Source organism: Astatotilapia calliptera, chromosome 7 (genome assembly GCF_900246225.1).
Source record: "Astatotilapia calliptera chromosome 7, fAstCal1.2, whole genome shotgun sequence".
NCBI classification, from domain to species: Eukaryota; Metazoa; Chordata; class Actinopteri; order Cichliformes; family Cichlidae; genus Astatotilapia; species Astatotilapia calliptera.
In genome coordinates, this window is record NC_039308.1 from 40335977 (window position 1) to 40361087 (window position 25111).

Consider the following 25111-nt stretch of genomic DNA (forward strand, 5'->3'; position numbering starts at 1 on the left):
CGGCACCCTAAGAAGGAAGTGACGCCATCACGCTGTCCTCGTTAAACCTACGTCGAGGCGGAACCAAAACTCTGTTCTTCGTTTCTGGGGGAATTTAAACTATATTCATTTGAGTTTTTGCTGTAGTGACGGCGAGCAGGTTGGGGCATTCAAGTTAAAAAACACAAAACAATCGAGATGGTCTCCACAGACCAGAAGACCGACGTGAAAGAGGTAAGACTCACTCGAGGAAGTATATTTAACATTTGCATGTCCAGACAGGTAATGCCACAAATTCACCTCCCACCCAACTGCAGCACTAGAAATATCTCATTGTACTGTATTATATCTGTTTCTTCTAAAAGTGTTTTCCACCGGTCAAATGAACACGTATTTTAGTGCAATCTCTGACCTTTAAAGCGTTGAGGTAAATGTATATGTCGTTTGATATACAAAGGTGTTCTAGGATTTCCTGGCTTCTGAGTGGCTGGTGAAGTGTCAGTAGGGCTGTACACGGGAAGTGTTGGTGAAATTGCGAAGAGTAAAGGTGTTGCTAAGAAAGTTGTCCGCCTGCATCTTGCTGTTTCTAATAGTTCAGAGATCCAGAACCACATTACGAACCCTTACGTTACATATAAATGCACCACATAAATGTACTTCGTTAAAATCGAGTTTGAAACTTGGGATTCAAGTCATGTTTTTCATTGTTATTTATTTTTTGTAATTTGTGAGTGAATGAATAAACGAATGCCGGACCACCTTATAAAAATGGAACATATGCACTCTGTCATTATTGTTGTTGTTATTATTTATTTTACTTATTGTTCAAAATTTCTACGTCTTGTAATAAAGGCTTAAATCACAGATCAAATTAATAACCATATAAAAATAAAAACAAAAACAAAAATTAAATTAATTCTGCAGTGACAGTGAGGAAACGTTAGCATGGTGCTTCCCTACATACATTTATCTGCATATATATATGCAGATAATATATGCATATATATATATATGCAGATAATATATATATATATATATATATATATATATATATATATATATATATATATATATATATATATTACATACACACATATATATATATATATATATATATATATATGTATGTATAATTTTTTTTTTTTTTTTTTAATGGAAAAAGTCATAATCATATTGTCTCACATTCTTGTGTCAGTCTTCTGGTAACTTCATATTGCTTTTTTGTCAGTTAGTTCTATGTTTATTAAAGTGTTGAAAAGCAATATAGTGAAACAGTTTCGAGGTACTTTTGTTTCCATGGTATTTACACTATCTGTTACCTCATAATTCACGAGTTTTACTTCCAGTGTGAAAAACACAAGCCACCCTAGCTTATTTAAATGTGAATTAAAAAAGATAAAGGTAAAAATTCTGTCTCTCCTCTGCAGAAAGAGGCTGACTGCCCAGTGGTTGTTGCAGTGACGTCCCATGCAGTGTTTGAATCAGGAGGAGCTGAGGACCCCGATGGCTTGTACGTTGGGGGCATAGCTTTTCCTCTGCTGCAGGTCGGAATCCAGCAACCCACATTCATTTATGTTTTTTTTTTTCTAATTAGTTATTATAGGAATTATAAATTATTATAGGAATAGGTGCAAAAGTATACTTAGAGGTTCAGCTATACACATACATGCAGCTAATATTTGGTTAAATATCCCTCAGCTAGTTGCACCTCGACCAGATAGTTTTGGTATCAACAAGCTTCTGCTTTCTGTCTAGATATTTAACCAGTTTTCTCAGCAGACTTGGTAGAGTTCATTGGTAAAGTAGAGTCTAAACTAGGAAACCAACCAAACTGTCTGCATCCTCTCAGTCCAGGGTGTTATAAAACTCTACTGTGGACAGTGACGGTGGTGTTTCAATAATGCAGTCCATGGCAGGCTTGAGCCTTATTGGTTTGTGGGTTGTTCCTAAACATCCTAACCAATTTTCTATATTCTAAGAGTCACAGTTTGGGCCTTCGCACAGACCCTGGCAAAGTGATGACATAGAAAAGTGACTTGCACATGCATACAGTTATTTAAACTGGCCTTATCACATACTTTTGATCCTTTGTGGATTACAGAAAATCCGTTACGTAAAGGTAAACGTAAAGTTCCGACCACAACTTTACTTATGAGGACTTTTATGTACTTTGTCTTCAGTAAAAATTCATGTGATTGGAGCTGAGACTCACCATTCAAAAGTGTTAAAAGATGTCATTTATATAGAATATGAATAAAGTGGCACTTTAAAGTCGACTCTCAGATCAGTTTATGCTTATGTTGGCGCTACAGGCACTACAGAAAGTGAATGAACGTCTGCTGAAGGAAAATCCTGCCGAGTCGCTCTTGTTTGATGTCATTCTGATCACCACTGAGAGCCAGCAGCAGCAGCAGAGCTCCCGCATCACAGAGAGCATCAGACATCATGGTAAACGCACTTCAACCTTCAGGAGAGAGATCTCAGTCTGATCTGTAGTGGAGTTTTGCTCATACTTTCTCTTGGCATTATCCTGCAGGTCTCAAGGTCAGCAGGTTCTGTTTTTCCAACGAGGAGGATTTTATGGAGAATCTGCTGAACAATAACGTGCACCTCTTTCTGACAACGAACAGAAACGAGGCATTGCAGGGTTCACAGAAAGGTCAGTACATTTTTTTTCACTTACCCCTTTTCAGCTAAATAGGTTTGGAGTCAGTGCTTTAAGCTCCACGGCTGCACAAGTAATGTGCTACTTGGAACTTTCCAGAAATGCAGTAATGCATGTAAATATTTGAGTCTCTTTGAACTGTTATTTTGCTGTTTTATGCATATCTATTCAGCCTGCCAGAAGCAATGAAGAAATATTTCAATTTCATCTTGAAATTTTTCCAGCCTTTACCTTCAGCTTTTTCTTTTTTCTTGCAATTTTGCCAACTTTATGTTTTTAGGACACCGTTGTTCTGTTCCAAGCTCATATTTTTCTGATTTATCTGACAGTAGATAAAGAGTATGTGTGTGCTGTGATTGGTCCAGGTGTTCTCTCTGTGCTGCTGGATGAGCACACAGCTTCCTGTCCAACAGAGCAGCTCAGAGTTTTATTCTGCGGGGACGCCGTGGTCCAGTCGGAAGCTGGACCGGCACTGGCAAGCAAACAAGCTGCTCAGGTACAAACAGTGGCAACCACTCATGTGTCCCCTGCACCTTTTGTTGTGTATTGGTGAGATTTTAAAAGGATAATTCATATTCTTGCCCTGCAGAGCTTCTCGGCTCAGATCGGCAAGATGCGGGGGAGGTTTGGTCTATTTGACAGCCCCATCAGCATTGCCCTGGTGACATCGCGGGGAGGCAGGGAAAGCTGTGGAGATGCTCTGCGGACGCTACGCTCCCTCGGTGTGAATGCAGATGAAGCATACTGCCTGGCTGGGGTCCCACGTGGTCCCATTAAGCGCCTCCTCCGACCTCACTTCCTGCTCAGCGAGTGTTTTAGCAGTAACTGAGAAGACCAGACTGATGATGACTTGGGATTTCAGAAAAAACAAAACAAACTTCACTGTGTTTTGAAATAAGCTGCTAAGCTTTCAGACTGATCTCAGAGTTAGCAGCTTGAACATGTCAGTCTCATTCAGCCTTAAAAAGCCAGCGAGGGAGCGAATGTGAAGCCCTGCTTATCATCAGAAGTCTTATAGTTCTGGGGAAAAAGTAGCAAACAGTTTGTTTAAACTCAGCTAAAAGAGCTCTGAATAACTTACGGTGTTACTCAGGGCTTACAGGTCTTTTATTTAAATATATATATATATATATATATATATATATATATATATATATATATATATATATATATATATATATATATATATATATATATGCTGCCAGAGTAACACTTTGACATACCTAAGAAATAAGAAGAAAATGAACCTTTAAGTCTGTTACCCAATTTTTTTTGACATGACTGACAGTCATACTGTTATAGCGTTTTCAGAATCCATCATGTCCCTGATTACTGTTACTGTTTTTGGGTTGTGTTTCTAAGGTGCAGGGAGGTCTGCTCTTTGTTCTGTGACTGATTGGGATGCTGGGCATGCTACGTCTCTTATTTGTGTTCATGCAGGGACAACAAAAATTTCTTTAGTTTGTTCTGTTTGCTCTTTTTTTTTTTTTTTAAATAAAAGAGTGAAATCAATGTTTTCTGATGTTATGAAAATATTTTTAATTCAAATCAGCCTCAGATGTTCCACTAGACTTCTGATATTTGTGGAAATCATTTGGAAAATGATTTGAATCACGGTGTGGTACACAGTACTCGAGTAGTTATTTAAACAATGCTTCGTTGGTACTAAAGAGCCAAAATTATGCGAAGAAAATATCCCCCACACCACACCAACACAAGACAGGATGGCTTCATGATTTCATGTTGTTTACACCAAATTCTGACCTGCCATCCAGAAATCAAGGCTCATTAGACCAACCAAATTTTTTCTACTCTTCTTGTGTCTAGTTTTGGTGAGCCTGTGTGAGTTTCCTGTTCTTAGCTGACAGAAGAGGCACATGGTGTGGTTCTCAGCTCCTACAAGGTTTGACGTGATGTGTATTCAGAGGTGTTCTGCATCTATGAATACACTATTTTCTCTTTTTTGGACCCATCTCTATAAACCCTACTGTGGGGGGGAAAATCCCAGCAGAACAGCAGTTTCTGAAATGCTCAGTTGTCTGGCAACAAAAACCATTAAATGTCAAAAAAGTGCGTTAAATCCCCTTTCTTCTTCATCCTGATGCTTGAACTTACTCAGTGCAAACCAGATGACCTGCTTAACTGCCGTGTAATTCACTGATTGGATATTTGGGTTCATTAGTTGAACACATGTATCTAATAAAGTGGCCAGTGAGTCAAATTCTTAACATGTAAAAATCTCTGCAATAGACACAGACCTAATGTGTGCTGTGTTCCAGGCATTTTTTGATGTCTTATTGCTGCTGAAATGTAATATAACAATTTGACTTCCTACAAATATTTTTTTTTAGAACCTCAAAACTGTAAAAACAGAGTCTGTTGTAAAGGTTGTTATTTGTCACACCCCTGAAAGTATTAGTCAACACTAATAAGTATATTTATACAATTAAAATAATTACAGTTGGACTTTAACTGGAAAATACAACTTAAGCAAAGTGGATTATTCTTCAACCTGTCAACTCAATACAGGAAGTCATGTTAAATAAAGCTCAGATAATGTTATCCAGCTTTTCTTAGCTACTAATAAATCATCACTTCCACCAGTAATGTTTCTAAAAATCATAAAAATTGAGCAAGATCCTGAAGACAACTGAATTATTATTATTATTTTAATTGTTTATTGCATAATTTCCCCCTGTGGGTGGAAGTTGATGCTATAATACAATTGCTAAATAGTGGAGGAAGATGTCTTTGTGTGTATGTGGCTTTCTGTAAAAGTCGCCACACGCCACTGCATGGCTTATAGTGAGTCTGAAGACTAAGGAAGGACCAAAGGGCTTGTACCTATTAGCTAGGCAGAGAGATCAAGCTGGAGTGCAGCAGGTTATTCTGATTAAGGTGGATGGTGATGGACAGGCCGACAGATGAGGTCAGGCAGGAGTCTCCATGGAGTATGATGTTTGCAGATGGCATTGTGATCTGTACTCGGAGTAGGGAGCAGGCGGAAGTGAGCCTGGAGAGAAGAAGAACGAAAGTCAGTAGAAGCAAGACAGAATGCATGTGTGTGTGAATGAGAGGACGACAGGTGTAAGAGTGAAGCTGTTAAAGTGAAGGTCGACGAGTTTAAATGTCTGGAATTACCACTCAAAGCAACACAAGAACATTTTCTGTCCGACTGTCAGAGCTGATTTATGAGAGAAGGATAGCAGCAAAACTGAAAGAGAAGATTTACAAGCTGTTAATGAGACCTGTTATAATATATGGGTTGGAGACTGGCACAGACAAAAAGAACGCTGACCTGAAGAGATGAAGCTTTTGATTAGATGTAACCAGGATGGACGAGATTAGAAATGAAAGCTCAGGTTTAGAGATAAAGTTAGTTGTGATAAGGTTTAATTGGACAAAAGATTTTGAACACGGAACTGCCAGACAGGAGGAAACAAGGTGTAGGAGAGTCGTGACTGTAATGCAGGAAGACAGAGGGTTGTGTGACAGAGGAGAATGCTAGGGATAGGGTGAGATGGTTCCACCTTTGCAACCCCTAAAGCAGGCGTGTCCAACTCCAGGCCTCGAGGGCCGGTGTCCTGCAGGCTTTAGATGTGTCCTTGAGTCAACACAGCTGATTTAAATGGCTAAATTACCTCCTCAACATGTCCTGAAGTTGTCCAGAGGCCTGGTGGCACTTCATTTGATTCAGGTGTGTTGATCTATGACCTGCTGGACACTGGCCCTCGTGGCCTGGAGTTGCCCACCCCTGCCCCAAAGGGAGAAGCTGAAAGAAGAGGAACCTGTAATGTTTAATTTTGATCAACAGGTGGCAGCAGACAGATTAAGAAGAGCTGATGTTGAGGCTGATTGCAGGGAAAGAAACTGACATGATACCCACATTCAGGGAAGCACCAGGAAGGTGGTCTTTGAATTGAGGAATCAGCTTATTTACAACAAACAAACAAACAAACAAAAAGTTCTTGGAAACTTAATAGCACTATATCTTTTTTGAATGTCTCTATACCAAAATAAAAGTGTAATTTCAGTGTGTGGTCAAGCAGACTTATTATGAGCCTGCTGTTAGCTGACTTTCTCCTTGGTGTAGTCCTGGTCACTGGGCGTTGCTGCAGTCTGACTCTCAAAGCGGAGCCAATGAGAACCCAAATGAGAATCGATAACTTATCCTGATCATGGAATTGGAAACCTTAAATTCTTAAGATTCGTATCAATCTCCATCTGTGCTCATATGTGCCCTTTTCCATGATGGTCATAGAAGAAGTGATAAAAGTAAGGTGCTTAGTGATTTCCTCTTTCACTGGTTTTGAAGCTCCTAATTTTGATTTTTGCTCTTTTTTTTAGACTTAGTATTTGAACACAACATATGTAGATAAGTGAATGGAGCCGATCAGCGATTGGTAAGGCTAGCTAGTAATAATAACTATGATGCTAGTTTAGATGAACGAATAGGGTTAAGGCAAGACATATTAAACAGCTGACTCCCTAAAGTGTCTTTAAGTACAATTGAACACTAGTCAATTAAGAGATGGATCCGACTGAGAAAGCACATTTACTGAATGTATCGATTGAGAATTAAAACCAGTAATTTAGACCATTTACGCACCAGGAAAGTGTTTACTGAGGTCACAAATGAAGTGATAAGTGTTTCAGTGTGCTTCAATAAAAGCAGATGTGTTTTTGAACCAGCAGATTTCCCCTCTGATGGCCATTAGAGAGAATGCAGTTTATTGAACTTCCATGTTGGCTTCCTTTTCAGATTTGGACACGTCACCCATCTTTTATGTACAATTCATTTTCCTGGTCATGTCACGTCTGTTGCTTGTCTGGAAAGTGAAAAATGTCATTCAGTTTTTACCAATTACATGAAACAATAACTGCTTTTTTGTCTATTATAAATGCTGATTAGGGAAAAATCACTCACAAATTTTGAATATAATTGTAAGAATTATATGATTTTCTTCTAAAATAGCCCAAATATATTTTTGGCATGTCACCTAGAATTTTTTTTTCTGGTATTTTGTATGATTTTACATGTGGTTTGAAAGTTGCATTGTCTTACTCCATTTCTGCTTGTTGTAACAGGAAGCAGAGGGAGTCCTGGTGGTCTCAGCCTTACCAGCCACACATCTGTATACAGACCTGTGAGCATGCTCAGGTTTTCTGGCAATGATTAAAAGAAAAGATTAATAATTAAAGACACTGCTGTGTAGCTTCACAGATGAGTTTTCTTTGTGGTCTGCCCCACGATGATTGAAGTGAGCACTGTAGAGTAAGATAAGAAGAGACAACATTAAGCAGAAGTTTATAGCAGATCTGGCTTTAATAAACTGTTTTTCACCCACAGAGGAAGACTTGGTAGCTATTGATGACAAATGTGTGGAAGCAGATTCCTGTAGTTCCATTGATTTTTATTCATCGTTTACATGCATCTGTCCTTGTGTCTCTTTGTAGTTCCTGCTTCCTATTTTATCCGAGTCCTTCAGGTTTTCCTTCACAGCGATTGATTCTTATATGGCGCTTTTCTACTCTGAGCACTTGAAGCATTTTACACAATTTGCACGCAAGTGCTTTCTATCACACACAAACACATTCAGTGGATGCATTGGTGGTTGGTATCTTGCCCAAGGATATGTGGCACATAGACTTGAGCAGACAGGGATCGAACCACTAACCTTCCGATTAGTAGGTGCCCCACTCTTGAGCCACAGCCACTCACTGGTCCATTATCCTGGCTAGGGCCTACCAGGGGCAAATTGCCCTGGACAACATAGCTCCTGGAATGCAGGAACCTCTCCACTGTGATAATGCTGGGATTCACAGAGGGGTAAAGAAACCTAAGTGCAGTTTTAGTCAAAAGACTGGTGGTTTTATGTTGTGTTATTTTTTATCTGACTTTTGTTCATTTGTCTGTGTACTGGGTGTGTGCTTGCTTGATTATGAATGTTTGATTTTCTCAGGTCTCTGGAAAAGGGACCCGAGTAAGACTGGCTGAATAAATAATTTGGTGGTCCCAATGAGACTCAGTAATAATGAGCTCAAGGTTCAAGGTTCTTTATTTGTCACATGCATAGTTATACAAGTATAACACACAGTGAAATGTAGCCTGACACGCTCCTCGACATGTGCAAAAAAATTGGGGGGGGGGGGGGGGGGTGTAGAGGAAGAACATTATATATATATATATATATATATATATATATATATATATATATAGTATATACATTGGGTGAATGTGCAGTAGTAGCAGCAAGCAGGTGAATTCTGTACATTAATATGAATAGATATCTGACTATTTTACAGGATAGACAATATAAACATATTTAAAATTAAAGGAATTGAAATGTACATTGTGCCTTGGTTTAGTGTCTGGAAGAGTCCTGTCTCAGTCAATTATAGATGATGTGAGAGGGCGGGTGTGTGTTTAGGGCACGGATGGCTTGGGGATAGAAGCTCCTCTTGAGTCTCTCTGTCCTTGCCCGGAAGATGCGGAACCTTCTACCAGATTGCAGAAGTTGGAACAGTTTGTTGCCTGGATGGGACGGGTCCTTCAGTATCTGCGCTGCTCTAGTCCGGCATCTCCTGGTGTAGGTGTCCTGAAGCGGGGGGAGAGCAATCCTGCAGCAGCGTTCTGCTGTACGGATCACTCTCTGGAGAGCTTTTTGGTCCTTCACACAGCTGTTCCCAAACCACGATGTCATGTTCTGTGTGAGGATGCTCTCCACAGCGCCTGTATAGAAAATCCTGAGGATCTTTGGAGAGACCCTGAACTTCCTCAGTTGTCGTAGGTGATACAGGCGCTGCCTAGCCTTTTTGGTCTGGACCTGAATGTGGGCAGCCCATGTCAGGTCTGAGGAGATGTGGACACCAAGATACTTGAAGGACTGCACCCTCTCCACTGGAGCTCCATTGATGATAATGGGCTTGTAGTCTCTGTGCTGACCCCTTCTGAAGTCCACCACCAGCTCCTTGGTCTTGCCGACGTTCAGCTGGAGGTGGTTGTCCTGGCACCATGATGCCAGATTCTTCACTTCATCCATGTAGGCCGCCTCATCGTTGTTGGAGATGGCGCCCAACACCACTGTGTCGTCAGCAAACTTCACAATGGTGTTGGAGCCATGGGTGGCCACACAGTCTGAAGTGTAGAGGGAGTAGAGCAGTGGCGAGAGGACACATCCCTGAGGTGCTCCTGTGTTGATGGTGATGCTGTTGGAGAAGCACCTGCCCACCCTCACCACCTGAGTTCTGCCAGTGAGGAAGTCCAACACCCATGCACACAGACGGCTGTTAAGTCCCAGATCCCTCAGCTTTGTGAACAGTCTGCAGGGCACTATTGTGTTAAACGCTGAACTGTAATCAACAAACAGCATTCGCACATAGTTACCCTGTTTCTTGTCCACGTGGCTGAGAGTGGTGTGTAGGACGTGGGCGATGGCATCATCTGTGGATCTGTTGGATCTGTTCCACAGCCTCATGTGATTGCCTTAAGTGATCAGAGGACGAAAAACAAATGGTGGCTGGACTGATCATCTGTGCTGCATATTAAAACATATTCAGAGAAATAAAGCTGCTTCGTACTTTCCTGGATGAGAACAGAAAACATTTTGTCTTCATTATTCTGAGGACGGCTTCTGATGAGCACTGATTTCATCATCTCCACCTCCTGAACACAAACACATCTTTAATTAAAAAACAACAACAACAACAACAACAAAAAAAAAAAAACCGCTGAATGTTCAGGAACCTGGTTTTATGTTCTTAGTAGAGCTTTCCATCTAATGAACACTCATCAAACCAAAGTCTTGATATTCTATTTAAAAGACAAAAACGAGAGCTGGATACATTTTGTGACAATTTTTAATTCTTCCTTGCACTTGAGTATATTCAGGTTTTCTGCTCTACCGACCTTAGGGCCATGAGAAGACATCATTGGTTCTCGAGCAGGTCCCAGAAGTCCTGGATGTTCTGCCTCATATAATATGGTTCTCATTATCCTTGAATGACTTACAGCAACTCTTGAAGTTTTAAAGTCCCTTGAGTGAATATAAAGGGTCACCTGAGTTGGTCCACTGGCCTGTACTGAGTGTTACCTACCAATAAGTGAGGAGGTTTCTTTAAAGAACTCTGTCCTCAAAAAGGTTTTAGTTAGGCACCAGAGGCAATGTTTTGGGGTTTCTGGCAGCTTTTGCAATCAGAATTATGATCTTAATGCATTGTGGAGTGTGACTGTACAAAGTGTACAGGATGAGTATTACTGTATGAAAACTAAGGTGCTGTTAAAACCCAGGGACAGTTGCTCCCTCACCTGGACACCCCACCCTACCCAATGGGCAAGCGGGCAGCCACGCGCCAACAAGGTGCAAACCAGACATCCCAGCATTGGGCAACCCACCCGACACAGCGAGGCAGCCAAAGGGACTTTTCGAGAGGAAAACAAAACAAAGCGTTTTAGGTCATCGCCCATTAAGATCAGTCTTCCTTTGAGTCAGCATTTTGGATTGCCAGTCCCTGTCAATAAGAAAATTTGAAACAGCAGGTGGCTGTCTTTATTCTTAGCCAGACCTTTGTGCCTAAGATCACTATATTAAGAATATCTATTTTTACTGACATCACACCCCCAAGGATTAACTCTACAGACACCGACTTCATTATTTGAAACCTGAAATTTATATTTAATGTGAGCATCAGTCAGTGGTGCATACACTCCCCAGCTACGTCACTGGGAACAACTTTGTGTGGCTGTGTATGTGTCTGTGCCATAATCCTAGTCTTGTGTTTCAGGGCCAGAGTCTGTTACTGGGCTTCCATCCTCTGTTTCATATCGCTTGTCATCTGCTGCCTGATTGTTGAACTGATCTGTTAGTGAAAGTCTGCCTCCGAATGCACTGCATTTTACCTCTTCTGTTTGCTCTTTGTCTTTTGTACTTACGCATCTCTCTTCTGTGCAGAAACTCTGGTGAGAAAGTTGGAGAGATTGTTTGAGGGAGTGAAAATGTGAATCTGCCTGATTGCCTGGGTTTGGTCCTCACTGCATGAAAGCCTTGTTTCCTTGGATTCATTTATTGTAAACCTGTGAACTTTGATCTCAGAATCCTGCATTTAAGTCTATCCAAGTCCACTGGTTTTGACAGATTCAGCTAAAGAAATGGGGAAAAATGTGTTTTTGTGACAGGCTACCAACAACAAAGTGTCTAAAGGTACAATTTAAAATTGGTTCTTTGCTGAGATGTCTTTTATGAGTAGACACAAAACTTGTATATCCATTGAGTTAATTGCCCTTTTTATAATAGAATGATTTATAGGTCCGTGTTACGTAGCTTACCAAGGAAGACATTCCTCAGAAAATGGTCAGGTACAAGGACTGGTCTGAAAAAGAGAGAAGAAAATATTTGAAGGTTATTGCTCAAGACCTCAAGAAATTGCAAGAAACTCAAGTTCCTTGTATGCAAAATAAAAAGAAATGATGGGTGGGTCAAGACTTTTGCATGGTACTGTATGGGAAAGATGCCTTTTTGCAAGCTGGAGTTAAAAATCAGCAACAAACTGGGTCACAGCTGCTGGTCAGCTGATCTAAACTACATTAAAAATTGACATTTCTGAAGTCTTTCCAGAGACAGACAGGAGGTGTGTTCACTGCTCCCCCATCATCTTCCCCCGAGTGTTGGATGGCGTCAGTCCTCAGCTGATCCATCATCACTGTAGACAGCAAGACCTCTAATTAAAATTCACCTTATCACCTCCAGACCCAAGTGACATGAGAAGAGATTCTAGGCAGTCATTAGTGTTGGTAGAGAACAAAACGGTTCTCAGAAAAGCATCACAGACTATAAACAGTGCAGGAAAAACTAAAGGGAGCAAATTAAATTAAGAAAAACAATAGATTACAACGCTGTAATGGTGCAAATTGAAAACCATGAAGCTTTCTTAACCATTTACCTGCATTAGGACATCTGTTTTTCAGTACTTAATTTTTGTCAAATTGCACAAAGGAATTTTTGAACCACTAGTGATAACTCTGTCATCTGTTCTTGCACCTGTTCCAGGCACAGTGACACAGTGACAACTTTTAAAATGCATGGTTGCAGGTGATCAACTTCAGCTATTGCGAAGCATTCCCACTTTTTAATGCCAACACACTAATACACCAGTGATCACATAGTAACACCTCAGCAGTCTGTTAGCAAAAACAAGCAAGCCACAGCAACCAGTGGCTGAGTGTTTGTGGGGGTTTCATATCTCCACTAAATGAAAGCTGCAACCAACCCATAAATGTATGGGGCCCTTGTACCCACAACACAATACTGAACGTGTATCAGCGCCATTTTACTCAATATGAACCCCCTGTGTAGCAACACCAAAACAGTAAAGTTTAAGTACTGAATTGAACCTGAATAAAATTGTTAATAATAAAATGCCTTCACTGATCAATTATTTTGATTGAACTGAATCCAGATGCTGAACAGCAGCAGATGATTCCTGTAGTTTTCTGTCACCCTCTGGGCCCCTGTTGCACAGCTGAACCTTGTTCATTCACTTAACACTGCAAGAAATGTTCCCCCAACGTTCAAAACACTTCAAGGCTTTAATGTGAAAGTGGCCTCTTGTGGTATAAAACTGCAAACTGTATATAAAAAGATGGAGGAGAGGTGACTCTTACCCTAGGCATTATCACTGTAGTTGTCCCAATGTGATTCTCTCTCTCTCTCTCTCTCTCTCTCTCTCTCTCTCTCTCTCTCTCTCTCTCTCTCTCTCTCTCTCTCTCTCCCCCTCTGTGTGTCTTTTAGATACAGACTGATCAGATTAGTTATCAGATAAGGCCAGCAATCCTAAATATCAAGGAGTATCCAAAAGGTGTATGAGCTAATTAATGCTGAGTGATAAACTAATGCTACAACTGTACTGATCAGAAACAAAAGAATATTTTTTTCCACTTAATTTCATCAAAACTTGCTCCAAAATGCACCAACAGCACAAATAGAGGTAGAGAGGTCAAATTCAGTGGATATTTTTATTTAATTAATTAATTAATAATTTTTTTTTTTGCAGTGGCCACTCCTGTCTCCCCCCGTCTCCGTGATACGCATGCACGCAGATGAACAGGCAGATGGACAAACTTCTGCTGGAGCTCAAGGGCTGAAGGACACCGTAAAGCGCAGGTGATAAGCGGCTTTAATCGGTTAATTTGGCCTCGGTGGCCTTTGTGCTAGCGGGCTGCAGGCAAACACTCGGGAGCTGGAAAAATCCACGGCACGACACTTTCTCTGCTGTCTGACCCCAGAGTCCTTCGGCTATCTTCCCAGCGTTAAAGAAAGAAGCAGTTTTCTATTGATATGAAGATTTTAATGCGCCAAGAACTGCATCTGTATTCTTCTGGATTTTTTTTCATCACTAAATATTCTTTGTGACAAAAATCTGACTTCATCACCATATTTTTAATATTTAAATAAAAGTTTAACTTTGTAAATACCAACTTGTGTTTTTGTCCATCTGCTTTTACGCAGAGGATTTTTGCGTAAAAGGCGCAACGGTGCGCACTGGAGCTCGTCACTGCAGTCTGCTACAGTCTAAGTGGAGTCTGTGTGACAGCATGATAAGGCTACAGTGTGGCAGTCGGACTCCAACCCGGCCTTCATGAGCCCGTTGGCCGCGCTGCTGTGGCTCGGACGGGATCAGACCGACGCGGCGCAGATGGTGGCAAACCTGAGCACAGCGCAGGAGGCGGGGACAGCGACCGCGGCACTGCACAACCTGCCTGCCCTGGTTTTCGGGGTGCTGCTGATCGTCGTCATCATCTGCGGCAACTTGATGGTGTGTCTGAGTGTGTTCGTCGAAAAGGCACTGAAAACCACCACCAACTACTTCATCGTGAGTCTGGCAGTGGCGGATCTGATGTTGGCGGTGCTCGTGCTGCCGCTCTTCGTCTATTCGGAGGTGAGATGCGACGGAACATACCGTCTTTGGAGATGTTAATTAACTGAGAAGGACCCATAACTGAGAGACACAGCTTCCAGTTCTGTCTTAGGCTGCTAATCTCACAGGAGTATTTAGATTCAGGGACCCTAAAAACTGTTGGATCTCTTTCTGAGTCTTTGGGCACCAGATGGCAGGTCATTGCAGTAGCAGTTCTGGATGGCGTTCAACCAACAAATTATTTGAAAAGGCATTAAAAAGTTCATTAAATGTGCAGAATAAACCCTATTAATAGCAGAATCCATTACCTCTTTAAAACCCATGTCAAACAGAAATTCACAGGAGCTGGTTGACTTGAGATATTTAATTCCAAAGTAAACCAAAAACATTTTGCTGCTACATAAAAGGTCAATTTTCACAATAGAAATTCCGTGTTTACATTTTCTGATCTTTGAGTTTTATTTCTGTAAAAGATTATATAGATTTTGCATAAAATATTAAACAGCAACAAACCAAAAAAACTAACAAACTAGGCAGTCGATGTTATTAAAATTGGTGAAAAACAGTAAGACCCATGCAGAAACCAGGAGACAGTTTGTGTAATCCACAAATTGATCTTCAGCTATGAAAATCACGATCACCCCAAATCTGCTTTTGTCAGCAAAGATATTCTCTAATGACTACATATCACCACCTTTCATTGTTCCTTATTGATCTTCAGAGTTCAGAGTGATGTTTTTATGCAATGCTCTGCAGGTTTGAAGCAAAGGTCAGTGGTGGTTTGACAGGGTCATGACCTGGTAAAGAAGCTGGACAGGACAGTTCAGTCCAGGTCAAACTTCCTGTTTACTCAGTAAACTCAGCACGTTACTCTGCACGAACATAAAGTGACTTGAAGGTAATAAAACAAAATAAAGAAAAAAGCATTTTTTGAAATATCAAAGGCTGCCAGCAACCTTTAGCTGGTGGAGTGCAGTTCCTTTATAAAAAAATCTCAAATCACCAAAGTTTCAGACCTTTTTATGCTCAACCATCTCTGATTTGCATACAAATTTTATGGTCCAAAGTTTGGACAGGCAGGATAATTGCTGTGAAATTTTAGCTTCATATGTCAAATACTTATTACAGAACAAATACAGCTCCGGATTCATTTTTATGATAAGAAGGGGAAGTGAAATGTTCAGGTTTTTATCTTTAATAGTTTTCAACTTCCTGTTCAACAATTGACTCTGATTTCAATGTGTGGAAAAAATGGTCTGAAAATACAGCCTGGAAAGTATTTGATATATGAAGCTAAAATATCATAGGAATCATTGCATACATTCAAACTTTGTATCATAAAGAAACTGTAGAGTAGAAGGCCCGTTTTGATTTCAGATTGTGTGTCAAGGTAATTTTTGGTACGAGTAAACATTAAACGACAAGCATTTGTCTGCCTCTCAGTTCCAGGATGGTGTATGGACCCTCAACACTACCATCTGTGATGGTCTCATGACGATGGATGTTATGTTGTGTACTGCCTCCATCTTCAATCTCTGTGCTATCAGCATTGACAGGTCAGTACTCACCTGTACAGGTACACACAGCAGGATCTTGTGTTGTTCCCTTACATTGAAGCCGCACGGCAAGAGAACAGCAGACAATCAGCAGTTCGCTTGATGGACGGTATTTAACAAAAATCTCATCCTGGTGGTGATGATACAGGAAGTGCCAGTAGCTCAGTGATCTTGACAATAGGAATATTAGCTGAATTTCTTGGAACAAAATTTTAAGAACAATTACAAATTGTTCTTGAACAGTTGGGTCTCATTGAAAGTTATATTGCTTTCAAGAAGACCATACATCTGCAGCCTCTTCCCTTGAAGTTCACATATTGCTGTTTTGAACAGCAGTTAACACCAGCCTGTTTAAATGCTCTGGACCAGTAGCTGTGTAAAAGATTTTGTTTTGCTATGTTTATGGCTTTCAGCATATACTGAACATAAAGAGGTGTCACTTCAGTCATTGGTTAGCACGGGAATATGAAACCTGCCACAGCTTTCCACTTGGAGCCAGGTCCTTCCAAAAGAGGAAGGTTAGGCTTTTTACACTCTAAAAACTCTTCACTCTTGTTACACTCCCATGACAACACAAAAAAGAATTCAGAAACCACAGGGGTCCTAAAGCCTTTTAAAGTATTACTGATGTCAAAATAATGCAAAAAGTACCTAAGAATACCTGCAGCATTTACTACAATGTAGTAATGTATACTTTTTAGTGGAGTGAATACTGTAATATGTTTTACAGCAGTAGGTTCTGTGAAAGATGCAAGAATGCCGCTCAGATTAGGATTGAACTTTCCACAGAGCACTGTGGCTGTTCTGTGTCTGTTGTCCTATTACAGCTGATGTTCCACACCTTACAAACCATCGACGTCTGACACTTTAAACCCTTTGTATTTCGTTCATTTAGTAACAGTATGGATCTGAATTATTCCCCCTCTTTAAGCTGTTAAAATGCCTAACAGCTTTTCTTCAACACTCTAACTAAAAAGTAGACCTTAGAATAAATGGAGACAGCTGGAACCAGAGATCTTTTTAGTCTGATCTGCATGATTGAACTTTAAGATGGGTTTCAGGGAGCTGCCATGTTTCTCATAACGATGGTGCTGTCAGGCTATTAGGAGATGCTCTCCATATTAGCTTACAGACATTTCGTCTGTTAAAGAAGTGCTAAGTTCAGTTCATTAACTTCGCAGTTATTCAGTTATTAAACGTGACATTAGTAAATGTACAAACCACCAAGGTAAGTGGAAGGTCATCCTGTGGGAAACAAGATGTTAGTTTTTGTAAAGCTTTTCATTTAAATCCACACATTCTAACCTTGTGGTGAAATTAAAAGTTAAAAGATCATCAGATATATTTTAGTACTCTCCATTCTCTCGGAACTCAGGAATGTATCTATACAAACATACATCTTGAGATACATCACAGGAAACACTTTGAAATGCTACTGGCCAGTTTAAATGACTTTCATGTCAAGTTGATCCATCCTCTGTACAAAAAAATTAAAAGATCATGACTGAGAAAATGAGTGAGTATGACTCATCATCTGGGTGTTATGAATGTCCCGACTAGATTTTGTGCAAAACTATAAAGTAGATGTTGAGATAAATATCAAGAAAACAACTAGAAAATTCAAACAGACGTCACAAGACTCCGTATCCCATCAAAATATTTTTGTGTAGATAGTACATCGATAGATACTAATGAATGATACGTGATCTTATATTTATCTTATATATTCTACTCTACTGAAGGGCTCAAAGCATTTTATACAACATTCCTCATTCACACAAACACTATTCTATGTTTAAGTGCTTAAGCGTTAACTGAGAGTCACACACATTCATATAATGAACGCATCAGAGACCAACTTGGGGTTCAGTATCTTGCTGAAGTATGCTTTGGCATGCAGACTGGAATAGCCATCAAACCACCAACCTTCCGATTAGTAGATGATCTGCTTTGTCTCCTGAACTACAGCCACTCCGTTGTAGCTTGGACCACAATACTGGAAAAACAGATACAGGCTTAAACTCCACGTGTTCATTCCCGGAGTGGACTCCTAGAGAAAATATGAGGAAAAACTGTACAGTTGATGAAAAGAATGAGGTAAAGATTCACAACTAATGTAGAGACTCAAGACTCAAGAGTTTTAACTGGCCTCTCATGATTCAGGAACATTCAGGGACACCATCAGATCCAAAGCTTGTCAGGGTCCGATGGTTCTGATATGTCGGCGACCTTTTGTCTGACTCCTGTAAAAGCGCCAAAAGAAAACCCCCCAGAAAAGGCAAAAGAATTTAAATCCCCAAATGAGGGATGAGCCAACTGCTGATGAACTGCCAGGTTCGCTCGGCGCTTGTTAGTATGTCTCATGAGATTATCCGAACTCTCAGCCGATGTTGAGGGATGACAAAAATTCAGGATGCTCTTCAAATCTGATGTCCTGACTCCAGAAAATATGATTACATCAAAGACTGATGGGGAGCAGTGAAGTTAACGTGGACTGATGATGATGATCTGAAGCTTTTTGAAGTAGCCAGCAGCGTTTAGAGGTTTAACTGGATGACAGTCTGAATAATTCAAGAGGCAGGTCAGGAGGCAGAATCTGAAGGTCTGCACAGAGTCCACCTGCTGTTAATGTTCAGGTCTGAAGAAGGAACTCTTCTAGTTTTTAAAAAGCTGCCTGATAAGCAGCCGGTTTGACAGAGTCACTTTAGAGGGCTAGGGGCTTCTTTCAGAGTTTTATTTATTTACACAGTAAAAACAAAACAGAAAAAAAGATTAAGATGAAACTGGAAACATCCTACAGCTACAGCATCTTTCAGTCCCAACTGTAACTAATCACATAGTTACTGGCTGCAGTGTTTGAAGAGTACTTAAATTCTGCACTAGTGTGAAGATTCAGGTTAGTTTGATTTTATTTCCATAAAAAGATAAAATTGCCTTCAGTCTTAAAGAATTGTTAAGATGGCAGTGGAATTGGTACATGCCAATTTTAGGTGTTCTCAGCAGCAGACAGCCTTCCTGTGGTGAGCACTCTGAGTGTGGAGAACTACAATGTACAGTGCATTCTGATACCAGAGGATAAATCCTTCAAGCCCACCTTGAGACATTTTAAAAATAGTTTTAGTTCTTCTGCTATAGGGTTTGCAAAACAAATAAATCCTCTGGATGGGTTTTGTTCTTTTGTGGCTGTAAGACCACTGCATGCTTTTGGACATACTGGGACAAGAAATAAGGATAATAACACAAAACACCATCAGTACCAACTTAGAACCATATATCATAAACAAAACCTAAACCTAGTGTAGCAGCTCTAAGCTGGCTGTGATGCCATATTTCTGGCCCCTCTTGCAGGTTCATCGCTGTGTCAATCCCGCTCAACTACAACAGGAAGCATGTGGACCTGCGGCAAGTTGTTTTGCTGTCGGCCACCTGGATCCTGGCCTTGGCTGTAGCCTCGCCAATCATCTTTGGCATCAACAATGTCCCAGGCCGCGATCCGAGGGAATGTAAACTAGAGAATGATGACTATGTTCTGTATTCTTCCGTCTGCTCCTTCTTCATCCCCTGCCCCATCATGCTGCTGCTGTACTGTGGCATGTTCCGCGGCCTGCGACGATGGGAGGAGGCACGTAAAGCCAAGCTGAAGGACAGCATCCAGGCGTGCCGCAAGCTGCAGGAGGCCACAGCCATGTTGCCTCCTCTGGCTTCGCTGCCACCTCTGCTGCCTCCCATTATAGAGCGAGACCCAGCAGATACTCTCGATGAAGCATCCACCTTGCAGTCCCCAGACCTGCCCCCGAACTCAACAGAGAACAAAGACGGCCCTGTGCCAGCGGTCAGTTTTGCAGAGATTAAGTTCAACCACGACCCGCGCAGAAGAAAAAGGGCCAAGATCAACAGCCGCGAGAGGAAGGCTATGAAGGTGCTTCCTGTCGTTGTGGGTGAGTTCACTTCCTTCAGTAGCATTGAGGAGACATTTTAACTGAAAACGTTATAATCTAAAACCAAGCTGCCTTCGCTGTTGTTATTGGCCCTGTCGCTGCTGTGGCATTGGTTGGACTCTGAATGCTGAGGAGGCAGGCCAACGGAAAACAAGGAATTGAACACTTTAACTTTTCCTTGATGTTCTGCAGATATATATATATTTTTAGAGCAATATTTGATAGAAGTCCTGTTATAGAAATCCACATCATTGGGCTTGTTTTCAGTAACATCCTAACCACATAAGGCTGAATTAGGAACGTGCCCTGGGCTTACAAAAGCCCAAAGTGCAGCAAATCTTGTTGTACTAAGAACAACACTGATGTAACACAAACAAATGGCACAATTTAAGTGTCACACATTAAAGGTGGGCCCTGCGGCTGGTGTAGAGTCTGGATTTCAGGGATAATTTTACCCACTTTGAAGATATAAATGGTGTTGAAAGGTCAAAACACCATAACATAAAATAAATACAATAAAAGAAAACATGAAATCAAACAAATACAATATCATGTGACAAAAACAAACTAAAACACAGGCACCACAACATAAAAAACACGATGGGACTCAAACTGAGCTTGAATTAACAGCAATGGTATAAAAGTGAATTTTAAGACGGGATGTAAAAGACTGGAGGGACCCTGCAGTATGAATATCAAGTGGCAGGATATTCCAGAGTCTAGGAGCCTGATCCTGACATGAAAGCCTGATCCCCTCTAAATGAGGTCATTGAAGAAGGTATGCATACTTACTGATATTCAAAATATATATTGTCATTTGAAAAACAATCAACCATCATTATTTTTCTTCTTGTCCTTCTTGCTAAAACTGTTGCTGTTGATTTGATTGTCGGCGAACCTTTAAAGTGAATGTTGTTATGTCAGACATCTCTGCTCTGCGGCTACCTGAACTCTTCACCGCCACCTCTGATGCCTATCCCGAGGCACTAACAGATCAATTAGAAAGGGGTCAGTCTATTAATAGCAGCCAGCTTTGCTCCCTAATGCGAACAAGTGCTTTCCTTTAGCACACAGCAGCCAATCCTTACAGCTCCTTAAGCTCAAATCCAATTATTGGTTAAGGCCATGTCAGGTGCATGTTTAAGTGTGCAGGTAAGGCTCATGTTTAAGTGACAGTCTGAGCAATATAATCCAAATATATTAGGTGGTTTATACAGTACTAGTCAAGGAAAAAATACTTTTAGAAAGCTCGTTGCGAGCACTGTTTTATCAATAGGTATAAATTGTGTTTGGGTCAGGTGCTCTCCGTTATCAATGGGATCAATGAGAGAAAATATGAGAGAAAGAAACTCTAAGTTACAATGTCCTAAGTGGATTTTTACCAAATTAAAAAAATGAATTTTTGGTACAGGTAGCCTGAGAAAGATGTATACTGAGTTAGTTAATCAGAGAGGCTCAGTGGACAAAAGCGAGTGTTGGTATAGTCTTTTTGTGACCAGAGGTTATAGTGATGCACAGTAATTAGTTTTTTCTACTTTGATGCAATGGTTCCATAATGTGGTGGTTTAAACATTTATTTAACAAGACAAAGATCCAAAACATGCAGAACAACACAAATACTGGGAATAAATCCAAAAATCATAACATGAGACTTAGTGTTCAATCCCAGTTGGTAGATATGAAGGGCACTTAGTGGGTTAAAGTAACCAGGTGTCCCACTTTAAACCAGACTGTACAGCATTTTCAGTCTTCAGTATCTCCATCTTCATCTACTGCTGTGGTGACTCGTCATCAACATTTAGATTCCAGGAGATTCTGTCCTAAATCCTGTCACGACTGAGATCTGTTCTGCTTTGATGGTTAATTGCCATATAGCGGGGGAGATACTCCTCTACTTGAACAAGCTTGATTATCTACATTTTTGTTCAGAAATTGACATACAGACATCATGGGCATGCATGCCATGGTCATTTTGGTCCATCATTTGAGCTATTCTTTTTCCAGGGTGGGATGATTGTACAGCATATATCTTTCATGACTTAAAAACAGATTTGGGTGCACAAATTTGAATGTATTCAGGATTTTCTTTAATTGACACATGGTCAAAATAATATATACAGGCTCAAATATATACACAGATTCTCTTAAATATAACACAAGTGGTCATGAAGGTTCTATAATTTGCTAACTTGACAAAATCATGGCCTAATTTCTTGTTAGTGATTGTGATTGAATAAAACCAGTAGTTTCTCTTTGCCAGCATAAAAAGGATTTATTTGAAAGCACTCATTGGACTAACTAATACTCAGAACAGTGTGAAAGTCCATAAAACTTAGTGTAGATCAAACAAGGAGAACTGTAGATTTACATAATTTGGGAAGGTCTCTTGAATGAATCAATTTCCAAACAACTGCAAATTCCAAAATCATCAGTTTAAAAAATTGTATGCAAGTACAAGTTATTCAGATGTGTCACCACTTTGCCAAAGTCTCGAAGGAGACCCAATCTTTCACCCTCAAAAGATAGGGAAAGGATGTTCAGGAACAATCCAGGAATCACCAACACCCAATCCTGTCATGAATTGGAAACTGCTGGAACACTACCATCAGTGTCCACAAGGAAGTGAGTTTTGCTTTGCGATGAATTGAGACCGTGCTGACCAAGAAAGAAGCTGTGCTCCAAAATTGGGACTTTCAAGCTTGACTGAAATTTGCAACTGCCCACATAGACAAGCCAAATGCCTCCTGGAGAAATGTTTTATGGTTAGACAAGACAAATATTGAGCTATTAGCCAGTGAAAGAGGGAGTAATGGTGAGACTTTAAAACCTAAGAACACTATAACGATTGTCAAGAGTGGTAGTGGTAACATCATGCCCCAAGGCTGTTTTGCTGCTAGTGGCACTGGTACATACACAAAGTGGATAGAGTAATGAAGAAGAACTGCCTCCAAATTCTTCAACTTCACCTCAAGTTGGAAACTTGTAGATGGTTAAAACTTGGACACAACTGAGTATTCCAACAGGACAGTGGTCCACATTAAGTCCAAACATTAAGTTTCACTCATCTTCTTGCTTTCTTGAGTGTGCAAAGAATCTATTCTTATCATTACTTCGACTTTCCCATACCACCAAACTCAATGCTGACACCATTGCTGTAATCCAGTCGTCGCCTTTGAATCCTATCACCAGTGAGATCTGTTCTGCTATCATGGGTCAGTGTGGTCAAATAACTGAAGTGAATTCTGTATCTCAAAAAATCCTGTTTAATTCCTCCAAACATTCTCTCTTATTGAAATATCAGTGGGGACGAATGCATATATTTTTATCCCTGGATGTATACTCTTGACTCTGTGTGGATTCAAATTTCTGGACCCTGAATTCTTGTTTTTCCACCCTGGAAGAAGACCAGTCCAATCAAATCACTAGTCCAATTTTACCATGACATTCATGTGCATGACAAAAGTATGTAAACCTCTGTCCACAACTAAATATATTAATACTATGTTAATATGCATAATATGTGAATGATATCTGTTTTGCTTAACTTTAAAATGAAATGTATTTTCTCTGTAAACGCTGACTTTTTGCTCTTTAGGATCAGAAGTATTGATTTCACAGAGACGAAGCATTCATCTCCTGATTCCTGTTTCTCTCCCAAAGGTGCCTTCCTATTCTGCTGGACTCCTTTCTTTGTCCTCCACACAATGCGAGCACGCTGTCAAGAGTGCCACATCCCGCCAGCCCTAATGAGCGTGGTGACGTGGCTGGGCTATGTCAACAGCGCCCTGAACCCCGTCATATACACTGTCTTCAACACTGAGTTCAGGAACTTCTTCAAAAAAGTCCTCCAGCGCTGTTGCTCATAGAACTACCGGAGTGGACGCTGCTCCGTGGACCATTCTTAAACGCACAACAGCTGCAAGAGATGCTGCTGACTGTTTATATACTGTCTTTAGTCTGTTTATGTTGCCATGGTTTCCTTCCTCTGTGAGGTTTTTATTTTTCTACATTTGATGACAGCAAAGTGTGTTTGAGCTTCATGTTTCATGTGAAGAAGCTATTCTCTTAGTCTATAAGGTGGATCAATAGCATTTTTGCCATACACAACTTATTTTATATGTTGAAACTCATCTTTTCAGAATAAATGTTTTTGCTGAAAATACACATTAATAAGAATAGTCTCTTTCAGAGTTTGAGGCCCGCTTGAGAAAATGTTGACGAGTGCACAGATGAATCCAAGATGTAGGTGGAAGCAGACGGGTGTTGTGGAAGTTTTCCATTTAAATAAAGCCTGCAGACGAGCGGTGAGCGGTAGCTAACGTTCTTTAATCCAAACACACAAAGAACAGAACACCAAGCTTGTGGAGAGCCCACATGACCGCGGGGCAGGGTCAGCAGAGTCTCACTGAGTCTAACGTGGCTCTCAGTTAAATACCTTCTCCAGGAACAAAAGGCAGTACACACTTGTTTCACACCTTAAGGTTCACACTCCCTTGCTACCTCCCAGAGTCCTCGAAGAGACAAAAGACTCTTCCTGTGGAGCTGTCTGCTTCCCCCCAACTTCCTTACTACACCCCCACCATTTGTCTTACTGTATGAGTGTCAGACATGTTAAAATCCAGCGGCACCAAGGCATTATACAATAAAATAATGTGATTAATACATAAGTAAAAGAAATTCCTATACACGGGCAATCATTACGTCATCATAAAATCATTTGTAAGCCCTTTTGCCAGTAAAGTAGTTGAAAATGTAGTCATCAAATGCCACTGAAAGGTTTTAATCTGCCATGGTGGAGTGTGATGTAGGACCCAAATGCAGATAGAGTGAGCTGGAGTACGAACAAAAAGCCAGCTGTTTATTTAGGCTGGTAACCCAATAGCAAAACCAAACAGAAATCAGCATGATCAAAACTGGAGCACTAGGGATTCTAGGGAATACATGGGATTTAGGGATTTTTACACACAAAAATAATCTCATTAATAACTGAAAACACCATAAATACAAGAATCTAAAAATAAATCCAACACTTGAGCAGAAACCCAGGGTCCATGGCAATA

At 40.5% G+C, this 25111-nt stretch overlaps 2 protein-coding genes across 3 annotated transcripts; both read left to right on the top strand.

Annotated features, from left to right (window-relative positions):
- The first annotated feature begins 46 nt into the window (after positions 1–46).
- LOC113026216 (cytosolic 5'-nucleotidase 1B) lies at positions 47–3779 on the top strand. Its single transcript, XM_026174734.1, has 6 exons — positions 47–213; positions 1407–1523; positions 2292–2427; positions 2516–2638; positions 3010–3140; positions 3234–3779. Exons 1-6 carry the CDS (start codon positions 178–180, stop codon positions 3471–3473), a joined length of 783 nt encoding a protein of 260 aa, XP_026030519.1. The 5' UTR covers positions 47–177; the 3' UTR covers positions 3474–3779.
- Positions 3780–13450: 9671 nt separating this feature from the next.
- Positions 13451–24491, top strand: LOC113026217 (D(4) dopamine receptor). Of its 2 annotated transcripts, XM_026174735.1 has the most exons (6): positions 13451–13627; positions 13694–13803; positions 14149–14578; positions 16001–16113; positions 19462–20051; positions 23712–24491. In XM_026174735.1, the coding sequence occupies exons 3-6, from the start codon at positions 14279–14281 to the stop codon at positions 23915–23917; spliced, it is 1209 nt and encodes a 402-aa protein (XP_026030520.1). In that variant the 5' UTR covers positions 13451–13627; positions 13694–13803; positions 14149–14278; the 3' UTR covers positions 23918–24491. The 2 variants fall into 2 exon arrangements, with proteins under 2 accessions (XP_026030520.1, XP_026030521.1); XM_026174736.1 differs by lacking the exons at positions 13451–13627; positions 13694–13803 and adding an exon at positions 13820–14009.
- The last annotated feature ends 620 nt before the right edge of the window (positions 24492–25111 follow it).